The sequence below is a fragment of the Oncorhynchus mykiss genome, chromosome 11 (assembly GCF_013265735.2).
Source record: "Oncorhynchus mykiss isolate Arlee chromosome 11, USDA_OmykA_1.1, whole genome shotgun sequence".
Taxonomy (NCBI): domain Eukaryota; kingdom Metazoa; phylum Chordata; class Actinopteri; order Salmoniformes; family Salmonidae; genus Oncorhynchus; species Oncorhynchus mykiss.
The window spans coordinates 59162176-59179691 of NC_048575.1; the positions used below are offsets into that span (position 1 = coordinate 59162176).

At 43.9% G+C, this 17516-nt stretch overlaps 1 protein-coding gene across 12 annotated transcripts in view; it reads left to right on the plus strand.

Annotated features, from left to right (window-relative positions):
* The first annotated feature begins 10383 nt into the window (after positions 1-10383).
* Positions 10384-17516, plus strand: part of LOC110536085 (ankyrin-1) — a 190857-nt gene continuing 183724 nt past the window's right edge. For 7 of the 12 annotated variants that reach the window (XM_036935935.1, XM_036935936.1, XM_036935937.1 and 4 more), the window contains exon 1: positions 10390-10746. In XM_036935935.1, the coding sequence (XP_036791830.1) occupies positions 10621-10746 (126 nt within the window). In that variant the 5' untranslated portion in view covers positions 10390-10620. Of the gene's footprint in view, positions 10747-17516 lie in introns of all 12 variants that reach the window. The other 5 variants (XM_036935945.1, XM_036935949.1, XM_036935944.1 and 2 more) reach the window with 4 other exon arrangements.

Sequence of the window (17516 nt, forward strand, 5' to 3'; positions counted from 1 at the left end):
TTTCACAGTTTTAGTTGGTTGATGGATAGTCTTTGCAACTATTCTGAAGGGACAGCACAACAAGCCTAAATATCCAGGTCATCAGCATTGACTGTAATACCTGGGTCCTGTGGTTGTCTGGCAACATGCTGCTTTCTCGTGATCTTACTTCCTCTCCACCTGAAATGCAATAACAAAAAAAAATTAAACAACAATAAGCCTGGTCAGTCATTAACTTGGCTAACTAGGCTAATTAAACACTCATTTCAAATTTGCACATCAGCTAAATGATACCAAACCAATAGTCTATTTGCAGTAAAATTTCGAGGGGCATTTTCCTCGCCAACCTTTTCAGTCACCAATGAATCAATAAACAGGCAGTGCAATGAACATAAGTAGTTCTGTCACGAGAATTATGTTCTCAATGTTCATAAATCAATTCAATTAAACTACTCAGTCTGCTCATCAGGATTTGTAAGAAACTGATTGAAATGAAACAGACGGAGGCCCAGCTAAAATAGTCAATAATTTATTGTACAAAACCAGTCATTTTATACTGGCGTCTTACGCACATACTTTCACCCCACAAACATTAGGTCCTACGCACACACATTCACACTAACATTAGCACACAATGTCCTGCTACCCAGCCGACAAAGATTAGGGACCGTGAGAATCACTCCCTGTCCTTTCCCAAATCTCTCAGTGGCCCTAGCCAAGGTTGGCACCGAATCTTGCTCAGACAGTCTGTGTTTAAGACACTTTAGAGACTACACATTTATTATAATTGTATACATTCTAATCAATTCCATACAGTTATATGGTTTCAGGGTGGAATATTCCAATCATTCAATTAACAGATACATCCCATTAACATTGACAAAAAGTGTTCAAAAGTCAGTAACAAGTCTTTAAACTATAGCTAATGAATCTAAGTTTTATTTTCTAGAAACCTAGCTAACATTAGCTACTCTGCATTAATGATGGTGGGAGTTAGCTAGCAGTTTCAATTTAGCTAGATAACTAGCTAAGTAATGGCCTTTATTTCATCTTTAGCAACAGATGGTTAACTAGCAAATATATTTATTTTCCCTTCGCATCTAAAGCTGCCTGATAAAGCTAGCCAGTTGATAATAAAGTTGATAATAAGCTAGGATGAATAGCGTCTGTCAATGCAATGGCTGGTCTTGAATTAGTATGAAATGTACCATCATATTTCACATGATAAGCAAACTACTGTCATGCATTTTCACTCAAAAGAAAGATGTACCCAGATGAAAGAGACGATTGCTTTCAATTATATTGTTTTGGTTTTATTTACCTCATCCTCACTTGCTCATGTGTGTAGCTACTTCCTGGGATTTGATTAATGGAACAATCCAGCCAATGGTTATGGCTGTGGTTTTGGCAGAGGGAACTAATTGGTTAGCAGTAAAACTTCTTTCCCCCAGAGCTGCTCTCTCACGTTGTGTGAAGGTTCGGGAGACAGGCGCAGGAATGCGTAATAGGGTTTTTTATTGATCCAAATTACAGCGTGCCATGTAAAGGCATGGGGACGAAGACCAAACAAACACTTATACAAAACACAGGGTTGAAACCCAAACAAATAGAGCGAGGAGTACCTAAAATAAATACACGGGGCGAGACCCGTAATCATGTATGCACCATCCAAACGGCACGAAAGCCAAAACAGCACAGGTACTCACAAGCACAACGGACATGGGAACAATAATCGACAGCCCAATGGTGAAACAAAGGTCACATTTATACAAATGCAATCAGTGAGGAATTGGAACCAGGTGTGCGTAATGACACAGTTCAGTGCCTAGAAGCTGGTGACGTAGACCTCCGAAACTGGTGCACGGAATGAGCAACAGTACCGGAGGGATCCGTGACAAGCTCAAATCCTAAACTTAGCCCTTTCCTGTTTAAGCAGGACAATGCCCCCATGCACAAAGCAAGGTCCATACAGAAATGATTTGTCATGATCGGTGTGGAAGAACTTGACAGGCCTGCACAGAGCCCTGAATTGGCCGACTGCCATCCAGGCCTAATCACCCAACATCAGTGCCCAACCTCACTAATGCTCTTGTGGCTGAATGGAAGCAAGTCCCTGCAGCAATGTTGCAACAGCAATGTTCCATATTAATGCCCATGATTTTGGAACGAGATGTTCAACGAGCAGGTGTCCACATACTTCTGGTCATGTAGTGTTTATCATACTAAAGCAGTCGAACATAATATAAAATACTAAAGCAGTCCAATGTGCATATCATACTAAGCAGTCGACTGTAATATATCATAAGAAAGCAGCTGAACGTAGCATATCATACTAAAGCAGTTCAACATAATATATCATACTAAAACAGTCAAACATAATATATCATACTAACCAATCAAGATGTAGAATACTATATGTCCTACAATTTGTATTATATTGTACAACTGCTATTACGTTGGTATGTCAATTTAATGTAACCTAACGCAAAGTAACATCATACTAAAAGGAGTGGCTTGGATTTTGTAAAATATAATACGTTTTTGTCTGAGACCAGGTTGCACATTAGAGCTCTTTACTAAAGCCAAGCTGGGGCTTTTTTTCATTCAGTACCACTGAGTTAGAGGTTTCAGTTGATTGAACATTTCTTAGCTTGTTTGTACACATTCCTTGGGTTTAGAACACATTTCTTTTTATTTAGTAAAAAAAATAATTTACAAAGGCAAAAAACACATAAAGCTGTTGTTTTGACCAGCGAATGGACATGTGTTTATAGTAAGATAGTGGGCAATTTCCTCAGGCTTCGGGGGTTAAATTTACATTCTATTACAGATACCTTAATCCATACTATATTATTTGAGCTAAACATAAAGATTTAAAAAAAAATATTTGTTGAAGTTCTAATGTTACTTTCCCCACCACAGCAACTAAAAATACTTAAATACAGTGCCTTGCGAAAGTATTCGGCCCCCTTGAACTTTGCGACCTTTTGCCACATTTCAGGCTTCAAACATAACGATATAAAACTGTATTTTTTTGTGAAGAATCAACAACAAGTGGGACACAATCATGAAGTGGAACGACATTTATTGGATATTTCAAACTTTTTTAACAAATCAAAAACTGAAAAATTGGGCGTGCAAAATTATTCAGCCCCCTTAAGTTAATACTCTGTAGCGCCACCTTTTGCTGCAATTACAGCTGTAAGTCGCTTGGGGTATGTCTCTATCAGTTTTGCACATCGAGAGACTGAAATTTTTTCCCATTCCTCCTTGCAAAACAGCTCGAGCTCAGTGAGGTTGGATGGAGAGCATTTGTGAACAGCAGTTTTCAGTTCTTTCCACAGATTCTCGATTGGATTCAGGTCTGGACTTTGACTTGGCCATTCTAACACCTGGATATGTTTATTTTTGAACCATTCCATTGTAGATTCTGCTTTATGTTTTGGATCATTGTCTTGTTGGAAGACAAATCTCCGTCCCAGTCTCAGGTCTTTTGCAGACTCCATCAGGTTTTCTTCCAGAATGGTCCTGTATTTGGCTCCATCCATCTTCCCATCAATTTTAACCATCTTCCCTGTCCCTGCTGAAGAAAAGCAGGCCCAAACCATGATGCTGCCACCACCATGTTTGACAGTGGGGATGGTGTGTTCAGGGTGATGAGCTGTGTTGCTTTTACGCCAAACATAACGTTTTGCATTGTTGCCAAAAGGTTCAATTTTGGTTTCATCTGACCAGAGCACCTTCTTCCACATGTTTGGTGTGTCTCCCAGGTGGCTTGTGGCAAACTTTAAACAACACTTTTTATGGATATCTTTAAGAAATGGCTTTCTTCTTGCCACTCTTCCATAAAGGCCAGATTTGTGCAATATACGACTGATTGTTGTCCTATGGACAGAGTCTCCCACCTCAGCTGTAGATCTCTGCAGTTCATCCAGAGTGATCATGGGCCTCTTGGCTGCATCTCTGATCAGTCTTCTCCTTGTATGAGCTGAAAGTTTAGAGGGACGGCCAGGTCTTGGTAGATTTGCAGTGGTCTGATACTCCTTCCATTTCAATATTATCGCTTGCACAGTGCTCCTTGGGATGTTTAAAGCTTGGGAAATCTTTTTGTATCCAAATCCGGCTTTAAACTTCTTCACAACAGTATCTCGGACCTGCCTGGTGTGTTCCTTGTTCTTCATGATGCTCTCTGCGCTTTTGACGACCTCTGAGACTATCACAGTGCAGGTGCATTTATACGGAGACTTGATTACACACAGGTGGATTGTATTATTAGTCATTTTGGTCAACATTGGATCATTCAGAGATCCTCACTGAACTTCTGGAGAGAGTTTGCTGCACTGAAAGTAAAGGGGCTGAATAATTTTGCACGCCCAATTTTTCAGTTTTTGATTTGTTAAAAAAGTTTGAAATATCCAATAAATGTCGTTCCACTTCATGATTGTGTCATTGTGTAATTTTGTCATTGCAACATTTAATTCATTCCTATGGAGGACTGCTTCTTCTGGGGGTGCCAATATGGCTGGCCATAGTGCCATAGTCATCAGAGGCACGAGACAGAATAGTGGTGGTTGCCAAGCTGCCCTAGGCTGTTGTCATTCCCAGTTGGTGTGACCCGGCGATACCCAACACTTACCCCATGGTTATCATAACACCCTCAGGCCTGCCCACACTGGCCACTGGTCAACACACACACACATACAACGTGTGCACCAGCGGACGGCTCATAATAACGGCAGGAATGGAGTGAATGGAATGGTATCTAACACCATTCCATTCACTCAATTCCAACCATTATACTCCATTCCAGCCATTATTATGAGCCATCCTCCCCTCAGCAAGGCAAGGATATTGCTGCCAGTAAGATTGCACCTAAATCAACCATTTATCGGATCATCAAGAACTTCAAGGAGAGTGGTTCAATTGTTGTGAAGAAGGCTTCAGGGCGCCCAAGAAAGTCCAGCAAGCACCAGGACCGTCTCCCCAAGTTGATTCAGCTGCGGGATCGGGGCACCACCAGTACAGAGCTTGCTCAGGAATGGCAGCAGGCAGGTGTGAGTGCATCTGCATACACAGTGAGGCAAAGACATTTGGAGGATGGCCTGGTGTCAAGAAGGGCAGCAAAGAAGCCACTTCTCTCCAGGAAAAACATCATGGACAGACTGATATTCTCCAAAAAGTACAGGGATTGGACTGCTGAGGACTGGGGTAAAGTCATTTTCCGGGCATCTGGAAAAAAGCTTGTCTGGAGAAGATGAGCGCTACCATCAGTCCTGTGTCATGCCAACAGTAAAGCATCCTGAGACCATTCATGTGTGGGGTTTCTTCTCAGCCAATGGAGTGGGCTCACTCATATTTTTGCTTAAGAACACAGCCATGAATAAAGAATGGTACTAACACATCCTCGAGAGCAACTTCTCCCAACCCTCCAGGAACAGTTTGGTGACGAACAATGCCTTTTCCAGCATGATGGAGCACCTTGCCATAAGGCAAAAGTGATAACTAACTTCATGTAATTGTCAATAAAAGCCTTTGACACTTATGAAATGCTTGTAATTATACTTCAGTATTCCATAGTAACATCTGACAAAAATATCTAAAGACACTGAGGCAGCAAACTTTGTGAAAATGTATAATTGTGTCATTCTCAAAACAATTTGGCCACGACTGTACACACACACACACACACACACACACACACACACACACACACACACACACACACACACACACACACACACACACACACACACACACTGCAGTATTAGTGACTGATCAGCCCTTCGGATTACATGTCAGAGTGCCAGGGCTGTGTGAGAGTGTGGATGTGATTCCCTGCCCTTGGTTTGTTATCCACCATATGGCATTCCCAATCAGTCCCCTCTCTTGATGCTGTGTCAGGACCAGGCAGCCCAGCACCGACAGGCTCACCAGAGGAGACACTCCAAAGCTCTGAGCCTGAGCTCTAGGGATTTATGCTCCGCCATGAAACAGACAAATGTCAGAGATGCTTTTGAAAAGGAACTAAATGTCAGAAGGGCTGTATGGGTATTAATCATCTAGTTTACTAATTTGGTAGACATGGAGAATATGAACAAAAAGAAGATGCTGGCGTTCTCGTATTTTAATATGTAAATCTATGACGCAGGTTTGTCATTGCTGACGCAAACAGAGGGATGCCTGACTCAGACGTTGCTGCAACTACTGTAATACTAACAGATCACCGTCCCGTGGTGTTGTGTTGGCTTAGATGTCATAATATTGTACTACCTTTACAGTGTTTGATTAGTAGTACTTTGTGTGTTTGTTTGCATATAGGAGGCGTTGTGTATGTATTTTGCTGTCTGGGTTGAGCGGTGGTCTTTACTGGAGCTGTGCTCTGGGTTTGCTCTGTGGTGCAGTGCAGTGCTGAACCTCCAGCTATATAACATACACCATCTGATAACACTTCCAGTATTCTCCACAGGGGGCGCCATTAGTCAGGGAGTAGCAGTCATACAGCAGGTTGAAACACTTCTGCCACTGCAACATTCCTTTTTTCTGCTCTTTCAATGACATTTTCAGTCACGTCGTCAGATTAAGATAACCGATTCATTGAAAAATCATATTTGCTTGATCAGAAGTTGGCCTACAGGTTTACAGTGATTGAAATTATTGTGGGCACTTGGGTGACTGGTTAGGCTAGGAGGTTGACTTGGTGAACAGGTGAACCACGGTTAGATGGTTAGATGGAATCAAGAAAGAACACTAAGAATGGGATCCTCTTCAGTCTCACTCATGGTGAGGTTTATTATATTCAGTGTGTGTGTGTGGTTGGTTGTTTGCACACACTCAAAAGAAATACGATTATTAATTGGTTCTGGGTAAGATGGCATGGATCCAACAACAGGTGAGAAGGTGGAGTTCAATGCCAGCAATGACAGACATTTTTAAATCCCAGGGGCACTGGCAGCTCTTAAAGGGCCTGTATCCCATATTGGCCTTTGGAGCACAGGTTCTGCTGGGCCTTTCATACAGTGATAACACAAATGGAGGTAGTGTCTCATTAACCAGTCCCTCTTTTATTCTGTTGGGGCTGGTGTTCTCCGTCAGTGCTGACCCCTCTCTGTCCTGTACCCCCTGTCTCATCAATGCTTACATTCTCCACTAGATGGGGTCAGTTACTCTGCACTACTCATACTTTTAGTCCCTGACTGTAATGGGAGAGAGGGGTAACACAATGAACACCACCCTCTGCAATTGGAACCTGAACTTCCTTATGGGCAGACCTGAGGTGGTAGGCAACAACACCTCTGCCATACTGACTTTCAACATGGGGGCCCACCAAAGGTGTGTGCTTAGTCCCCTCCAGTACTCACTGTTCACCCACAACTGTGTGGTCAAACATGACACCAACACCCTCATCAAGTTTGCTGACGACACGATGGCAGAAGGCCTGATCGACAACAATTATGAGAAAGCCTACATTGAGGAGGTTTGAGCCCTGGCAGAGTGGTGCCAAGTCAATGACCTCTCCCTTAACATCAGCAAAACCAATGAGCTGATCGTGGACTATAGGAAGAATAGGGGGGAGCATGCTCCCATCCACATTGACAGGGCTGCAGCAGAGAGGGTCAAAAACTTCAAGTTCCTATATGTACATACATATCACTGAGGACTTAACGTCCCATCACACCGGTACAGTCATAAAGAAGACGGAGCAGCGCCTCAGGCAGCTGAAGAGATTTGGCATGGCCCTTCCGATCATCTGGAACTTATACAGATGAACTATTGAGAGCATTCTGTCTGGCTGCATCACCACATGGTACAGCAACTGCACCGCCCTCAGTCATAAGTCTCTACAGAGGGTGACGTGGATGGCCCAGTACATCACTGGGGGCGAGCTCCCAGCCATCTACCAGGCAGTGTCTGAGGAATTTTTGGGGGTCAAAGACTTTCAACCATGGACTGTTCTGCCCACCACCGTCTGGGAAGTGGTACCGTAGCATCAGGTCTCAAACCAACAGGCTCCGGGACAACTCCTACCTCCAAGCAATAAGACCGTTGACTAACAGCTAATCTAGGGTTGACTTCCTACACCCATCTGCACTGACTCTACCTCCACTGACTATATACACACTCATAGATTCTACCCACACATACAATGACACTCTCACCCCCCCCCCCCCAACACACACACAGTGAAGCTTATACACACACACAAACACTCACACACACAACAACACATACACTTACACAATCACCATATTTGCTGCTGTTACTATTTATTATATTTATCCTGTTGCTCAGTAACATAATTAAGCTCAAAAAATTATATTGTGTTATTTTGAAATGCATTTTCTTAATATCATAATGTTTCTTAAGACCTGCCTAAACAAACAAATGTATTTATTTATGTTGGTGCATACTAAATGGATTTATGTGACTGTTAAAATGTAGATGCCCCAAGGGCACTGCATTGGCAGTATCACGTTTCAGGGAAGACCCAGACGCAGACAGTGTCGAAGTAACAAAAGTGTATTACTAGAACAGGGGGCAGGCAAAACAATGGGTCAAGGGCAGTCAGAGGTCAGTAATCCAGATCAGAGTCCAAAAGGTACAGAACGGCAGGCAGGCTCAGAGCAGGCAGAATGGTCAAAACCGGGAAAACAGGAACTAGAAATAGACAGGAGCAAGGGGAAAACCGCTGTAGGTTTGACGGACAAAACAAACTGGCAACAGACCAACAGAGAACACAGGTATAAATACACTGGGGATAATGGGTAAGATGGGTGACACCTGGAGGGGGGTGGAGACAAGTACAAAGACAGGTTAAACAGATCACGGTGTGACAGGCAGCTAAAGTAGCACTGTAGACAGAAGGCAATAACACCAGACCTGTTCATCTATATGATTCTGCAGAATAGTGAGCTACTATCAGATGAGGGGATGCTTTTGCAGGAGAAAGAGAGGAGGGGAGGGAGAGAGAGAGAGAGTGAGAACAGGTAGAGGGTGAAGGAGAAATGTAGCAGCACAATGAGAGGGTTCAATGTTCGAAAGACCTTAAAACACATCCTTGATACAAGGCAAAGTCATTTGATTCACTGAATACAAATGTAATTTTCATGTGAGGGACTTAATTTCCTCCTCTCTAAGGAAGAAACTTGTATGCAAATTTGGTTCAGCATAATTCCTTATTCTGCAGTAATGGTAAGACATTTTGGTAGAGGGTGAGAAAGTTAGGGAGGGAGAATGAAGAAGAATGCAAGAGAAAGAAGAGAAAGAAGAGAATGGGAGAGAGAGAGAGAGAGAGAGAGAGAGAGAGAGAGAGAGAGAGAGAGAGAGAGAGAGAGAGAGAGGGAGTCAACGATGTCAGTGATGCTGGTGAGATGGAATCATGTGTTTGTGCCAATGACTGTCGCACTACCCTCCAGGGGTCCATACAACAGGGCAGTATGAGATAATGAAAGAAGCAAAAAAACTCCCTCTATTGAATTGAATTCCCACATCTTACCTCTCTCCCCTTCCTCTCGCCTTCTCTCCATTCCCTCCTGCAATAGTTAATTTGCTCTGAAATGATCAATGAATTAAGACAGAAAGATCTCCCTATCTGTGTGTGCATGTGCATGTGTGTGTTTGTGTGTACTGTATTTGTGTGCTGCATGTGATGAACAGAGCCAGGGACAGAGAGATGTTAAAGGATCTGTTTTGCCTGCATCAGCAGCATTGCAGGGGGAGGAGAGAGAGGGAGAAGAGAGAGGGGGAGGGGTGGTTTGGAAAGTGAGAGCAGAGGGTTCGCTCGACAAACGACCGTAGCAATACCAGTGAACAGGTGCAACCTCCGTCAGTTCCCCTCTCTGCATGCTACACAAACACACATACTGACTGACGCCTGCACATGTTTAGATATACACACACTTTGACCATGACACAGGAGTAGCTTCTCTCTCTGCTGTCCATATGGTGCCCCTCTAGTGTACATGAGAGAGAGATGGAGAGAAGAGACAAAGAGAGAGTGACCAAGGGAAGGAGAGAAAGAGAGAGCGGGAGAGAAAGCTTGAGCTTGTAGCAGGCTTGCTGGTGTTGTTACTGCAGCTCAGAGTGTGATATAGAATGGTCTGTTATTGCACACATAAGCACCACGCTCGCACACACACACACACACACACACACACACACACACACACACACACACACACACACACACACACACACACACACACACACACACACACACACACACACACACACACACACATTGCGCCAGACAGCCTGTATGTGTACCAATGGAGGGAGGGGGAGCAATGAGATAGAGAGGGAGGGAGGGAGCAGCACAGTGAGCAAGTGAGAGAGAGGCAGTTTTTTTACGTGTGTTTTTTATGTTTTTGTGTGACTGCGCTGCACTGCTGAAGAGGAGGAGGCAGAGTGTGAACACGCTCTCTCAGACGCTGCAGGGCCATACGAAGGAACACACACCGGCACCATCAGCGTCAGGGTCTGCCCGCGGCAGGCAGGACCTCCAGCACTGCAGCCTCCCAGCTCCCCAGCCCCAACCCAGGACCTCCAGCACTGCAACCCCCAAGCCCCAGCCCCAACCCAGGACCTCGCCAGGCCTCTACCACCTTCATCTCCACAAGACAGTCGTCTCAACCAGGCTGAAATATGGCACAAGCCGCCAAACATCTCGTGAAGAACAAGGAATTAAAAATCCAGCTCGAGGCGGAGCGCCTGCAGAAGGAGGAGGAGAAGGCCAAGAAGAGGAACCGATCGCGGGATAAAAAGCGCAAGGTAAGGGGTCCATTCACAGGGGGTCGGAGGGGGTGGGAAGGGGGAGAGATGGAGAGGGGGGCAGGAGGGAGAGAGACACCCCCCTTCTTTCTCTCTCATGCTAAGCTCTGATCAGGGGTGCTGGGGCACACATGGACATATACTGATGCATTTCTACAGTGTGTGCACAGTGGCACTGGCAGACATGTACTGTGCATACAGACATGAGGAAACTGTAAACACACTGCATGCTCTCCTACTCCTCTTCCTGCTTTACTGACTGTCCTGTGGCAGAACTGTCCTATGGGTCTGTGTGGTACTCTACCTCTTTCTCTCTCTTCTTTTATCTCTCTGTCGCTCTCCATTTATTTCTCTGTCGCTCTGTCTTTCTTTCTTTCTCTTTTTCTTTTTTCTCTTTCTCTCTCTCTCTCTCTCTCTCTCTCTCTCTCTCTCTCTCTCTCTCTCTCTCTCTCTCTCTCTCTCTTTGTCTTCATACTGCAGCGTATTGTGTCAATGAGCAAGATTTCACTGCCGATCCACTCAGTGGTAACTTCAAAATTACAGGATTGAGAGAGGACATGTTTTTGTGTCCCTCTCTCTCCTCATCCTCTTCTTTCTACCTCTCCTTTAAGAACCTTTGTTCTGCTGACTAAGGAGTAATACATACCTGCAGGCTTTTCTCATACTGGAACCTTGTGCACAGCGCTGCCAGAGCTGGTGGCTGTTGTCGCACTAGTGGCACTCGCCTCAAACATTACATCTCTGCTTCATCAATTACTGGCTGCATCAGCGGTATATTTCATGATGACTGGGACAGCAGGAAATGCCGACTTAGCTCTTTTACATCACATTTCACTTAGTTTCATGAATGAAAATGAGCAGTTATCAAAGCCATTGATGAGCATCGTTTAGCATATTGATAAGACATATATTTTGGTCTGTCTGTCTGTTCCAGTCTGCCTGTCTGTCAATATTTATATATAGTATATATCAGGCTAGTGGGAGGAGCTATATGATTATGGGCTCATTGTGAAGACTGAAATTGAATTAATGGAATGGTATCAAACATATGAAAACCACGTTTGACTCTTTTCCATTGAATCCATTTCAGCCATTACAATGAGCCTGTCCTCCTGTAGCTCCTCCCACCAGCCTCCTCTGGTATATATATTGGGTGGCCAACTACAGCATGGAATCTGTGTTGTGGACACACAGCAGATCTCATCTGTGGCCATGTCGTCGCCGTCTCCAGTGAGATGAGGGTGAAATGGGCCTGAGTAGTAGATGATCAGTTACAACGACAGTTGTTCCATGATCTCTAGCAGGCAGTGGAGGTGGGGTTATGCTGCTATGCTGTTCAGACCCTGTAGCAAGGGATTGTGCAGCTGCACATGGGACTGCATTACAAAGTTTGAAAAGTTAGACAATGGTGCTGCAGTTGCTTAGCCTGGTTACCAAAACTCCTTGCTCCGATCAAACGCCACGCCTACAGATGTTTAGTTACTTCTCCGCAGCGAACATAGAGCAGTGGAGAATTCAGTTTGAGTCGTCAAGCAAGCGGTTGCTGCCTGATGATGTGCTTTTGGACTGTGGAAAGAAGCTCTAGAATGCCACCTTCTGGTAAAATAAAATATTGTCTTAATTTCAACTATTTTGTTGGTCTCTAGTCAAAGATAAAGTAATGATTTCGGTCTGTCCATCTGTGTGTGCTTGTGTTCAGGCGTGTCCCACTTCACCTCAGCTCCACAGTCAGTGCATCTCTGTGGGGTAACAACATTGTGACAACAGACACAAACAACCAGTGCATCTCCATTCCACCCAGTGACCCACTGAATAAAAACATGCATAAAAATACAGCAGGATATCTAATCAAATAAATCTATTTATTACCAGAGCTGCTGGTATTTTTTATTTTGCATTAATGACATAGTCATTAACATATCAATCAAAGAAATCAGAAATCATGTAATTAAGGTTTAACCAGGAGCACCTGCTACTTCGGTGTTGTTTGTATGTGTGTGTGTGTGTGTGTGTGTGTGTGTGTGTGTGTATATGTTCCAGTCCTAATTTCATCGCAGGTCTTTGACAGGACACTCCCTCATCAATGTGAGCAGTCGGAATGAAAGCTTTACTTTTGTTTTGTAGTTGTTTTTCAGTGAAGGGGGGGATTTGCAGGGGGTGGAGTAGGAAATGTCACAGCGATTTTATTAAGGGACACCTGATTAGAAATGAAGAAAGAGAAACAGGTGGAGAGAGGCTGGCTGGCCCATCTTAAGGAATAGATTGGGCTAGAGTGAGAACACGGAGCGTCAGGCGGTATTTTGTGTGTGTGTTATTAATAGTGTTATGAAGGCTCGGATAACACAAGGCAAAAAAATACTCTCTCTTACTGGTCACAGAAAATGTGTGTTGAGGGCTTGCTTGAAGCTTTACTGCATATTCTTGTAGCAGCTGTAAAATTCTTGAAATTACAGTACTCATGAAATATTTCCACATGGATCATGAAGTAGACTTTGTATCAGTTTTTTAACCACAGTTTTGTACCACAGACAGTAGTTGTCATTTCTATTTATCAAAATATCGGACCTATGAAAAGATTTGTTAATCAAAGACATATCAGTTTGGGCAGTGGACCATGGAAGTTCTGACCATGTTGTAGAGGAAGGGGAGTAGGTGTTAGAGGGTTAATGACCACCTGATGGGAATGGATGGAGGTGGTTGGTACAAGAGAAAATTGAATATTTTTTGATATGGGGAGAAGGAAGCTCAGAAAGAAAAACACCCTTTGACATCCTCTGGACGCCTCTGGCCACGCCCAACTGTGCTTTGAGATAGTAAGTCTCTTCCTCCTTACCCAGACCCAGACTCTCACCCCCTGTCCCCCCTCTACTGTCCCCGGTCCTTTAATCACTCTCACACCCCCTGCTCTGTAGCCAGGAAGTAGGACCTCAGAGTGGGCCACAGCTGCACTAACACAGTCTCTTCAACACCGCCAAGGGAGCCGTGCCCTTTACCTTTTCCACTGTAAAGCACTCGAGTGTTAATATGGAGAAACTGCTGTGTGTGATGCAGTTGTTCAGAACCAGTGTGATGCCTTTGTTTGTTAAAGGAACTACCTGTCTGCTTTCAGCCAGAACATGCCTCTCTGCCTTGTTGACAGTAAAGTGTTAGAAAGTCTCTGAGGCCAACAACACAACCAGTCTGCTACCACCTCAGATAAGACATCTTATGGTAAAATAGCTAAAGCCATGTGATGCACTACCACTAGGTGTCAGTAGTACGCCACTATCTATATCAATATCAGCTCTGCTTTTATCCCTGTGTCATGTACTAGGACCACTTCTAGAATCAGAGCTCAAATATGTCACTAGATTATCCTCTCTGTTGTCATTTCCAGCTGGTGTGACCCGGCCGATGCCCATCACTGACCCCATGGTTATCATAACCCCCATAAGGCCTGCCCACGCCGGCCACCGGTCAGCACACACTTTATTTTATTTGTATTTTCATTTCACCTTTATTTAACCAGGTAGGTCAGTTGAGAACAAGTTCTCATTTACAACTGCGACCTGGTCAAGATAAAGCAAAGCAGTGAGACCAAAACAACAACACAGAGTTACACATAAAGAAACGTACAGTCAATAACACAATAGAACACACAGACACACGCACAAACACACAAACACACACACACACACACTGCAGTTTTAGTGACTGATCGGCCCTTCAAAGTCTCAGGGCAATGTGATAGTGTGTGTGCCTGCCCTTGGTTTGTTATCCACCATATCGCATTCCCAAGTTTCACATCCGATTTGTCACATGCACAAGTACAGTGAAATGCTTAACTTGGAAGCCCTACCCAACAGTGCATAATTTAATATCAAAATAGTATAAAAACAAACAAAAACAAGAAACACGAGAAATAAGAAAAAAGAGAGGAAGCTATATACAGGGTCAGTGCCAGTACCAAATGTACCATGTGCAACGATCCTGGAGTGTTTGTGGTAGATATATACATGTAGGCAGGGATTAGGAGAAAGTGAATGGTAGCAGCATGAATAATAATAATAATAATAGTAGGGCAGCAGCAGAAGTGGACGGGAGGGGTGTGCGTGGTGGTGAGTGTGTCAGTGTGAGTGTGGAAGAGGGTGAGTGTGCCAGAGGGACAGTATAGACATAATTGGTGGATATATATGTAAACAGGGCTGAAAAGAGACTGGTAGCAGGAATATATAAATACTTATAGTAATATACTAATGGTAATATATACATGTAAACAGGAGTAATAGTGACCAATAGCAGGATTAATAGATAGATACTAATGGTAATGGAAGTTAATAATCAATGGACAGCAGCTTAGTGGTAGTAATACATTTAATCAGTAATCATTTTAGCAGCAGCGTAAATTGTGAGGGGGAACAGTACTTGTTAGCCATTTAAACATTTTATGTCCAGGATATAGAAGCTGTTTAGGAATATTTTGGTCTGAGCATTGATGCACCGGTACCGTCTACTGGATGGGAGAATGGAGAACAGTCCATGTCTCGGGAGGCTGGTGTCATTGGCAATTTTTGGGCCTTTCTCAGACACCGCCTGGCATGTACGTCCTGGATGGCTGGGAGCTCTCCCCCAGTGATGCGCTGGGCCGTCCGCATCACAATCTGTAGGGCCTTCCGGTCAACGGCGGTGCAGTTTCCATACCAAACGTTTCCATATCAGGATGCCCTCGATGGTGCAGGATCTGAGGGGTCATGCCAAATCGTTTCAGGCTCCTGAGGATGGTGTGAGAAGACCATGTTAAGTCCCCGGTAATGTGGACACCCAGGATCTTGAAGCTCTTGACCCTCTCTCCTGTGGCACTGTCGATTTGGATGGGGGTGTGCACTCCCCCTGTTTCCTGTACTCCACGATCAACTCATTGGTCTTGCTGACATTGAGGAAGAGGTTTTTGTAATAGCACCACACTTCCAGGTCCCTGTATGCTGTTTCATCGCCGTTGGTGATCAGGCCTACCACCGTCTTGTCTTCAGGAAACTTCATGATATATTAGAGTCGTGCGTGTCCACACATTCGTGGATGAACAGGGAGTACAGCCCTGGGGGGGGGGGGGGGGGGCATTGTGATGAGGGTCAGCTTGGTGTAGGTGTTGTGTTCTACTCTTACCAGCTGGGATCGGCCTGTCAAGAAGTCCAGGATCCAGTTGCAAAGAGAGGTGTTCGGTCCCAGGGTCCCGAGCTTGGTGACGAGTCCCTTCGTTCTTGATTATGGTTGTCAGGACCAGGCTGCCCAAGGCTCTGAGCCTGAGAACTAGGGCTTTATGCTTCGCCATGAAACAGACAAATGTCACAGATGCTTTTAAAAAAGGAACTGAATGTCTAGTTTACTAATTTTAAAGAAATTGAACAAAAAAAGTCGCTGGCTGTTCTCGTATTTTGATCTATAAATCTATGACGCAGGTTTGTCACTGTTGATGCAAACGGAGGGGTGCCAGAGTCAGACGTTGCTGCAGATAATACTAATAGACCACTGTCCTGCCGTGTTGGCTCAGATGTTATAATATTGTACTACCTTTACAGTGTTTGATTACTAGTACTTTGTGTGTTTGTTTGCATATAGGAGGCGTTGTGTATGTATTTTGCTGTCTTGGTTGAGCGGTGGTCTTTACTGGAGCTGTGCTCTGGGTTTGCTCTGTGGTGCAGTGCAGTGCTGAACCTCCAGCTATATAACATACACCATCTGATAACACTTCCAGTACTGTCCACAGGGGGCGCCATTGGTCAGGGAGTAGCAGTCAAACAGCAGGTTGAAACACCTCTGCCACTGCAACATTCCTTGTCTCTGCTCTCTCAATGACGCTTTCACGCACAGAGTCAGATTAAGATAGCCGATTCATTGAAAAGTCACATCTGCTTGATCAGAAGTAGGCATACAGGTTTAAAGTGATAACACAAATGGAGGTAGTGCATCATAAACCAGTCACTAATTTATTCCTGTCTGTCCGGTACGCCGTGTCTCATCAATGCTTACACTCGTCACTAGCTGTGGCCAGTAACTCTGCACAACTCATTCAGTTAGTACCTGACTGTAATGGGAGATAAGGGAAATGCAGTGAACAACTATATTTCTCTCATTATAAGGAACTGCAGGATTGTACAAGTCAAACATTTTGGACACACCTACTCATTCAAGAGTTTTTATTTATTTTTTAAAACTATTTTCTACGTTGTAGAATAATAGTGAAGACATGAAAATTATGAAATAACACATATGGAATCATGTAGTATCCAAAAAAGTGCTAAACAAATCTAAATATATTTTAGATTCTTCAAAGTTCACCCTTTGTCTTGATGACAGCTTTGCACACTCTTGGCATTCTCTCAACCTGCTTCACCTGGAATGCTTTTCAAACAGTCTTGAAGGAGTTTCCACATATGCTGAGCACTTGTTGGCTGCTTTTCCTTCACTCTGAGCTTTAACTCATCCCAAACCATCTCAATTGGGTTGAGGTTGGGTGATTGTGGAGGCCAGGTCATCTGAAGCAGCACTCCCTCCCTCTCCTTCTTGGTCAAATAGCCCTTACACAGCCTGGAGGTGTGTTGGGTCATTGTCCTGTTGAAAAACAAATGATAGTCCCACTAAGAGAAAACCAGATGGGATGGCGTACCACTGCAGAATGAGTAGGTGTGTCCAAACTTTGGCTGGTACTGTATACAGTATATATACACTGTATTAATAATATATATAATATAATATATACATATATATATATATATATATATATATATATATAT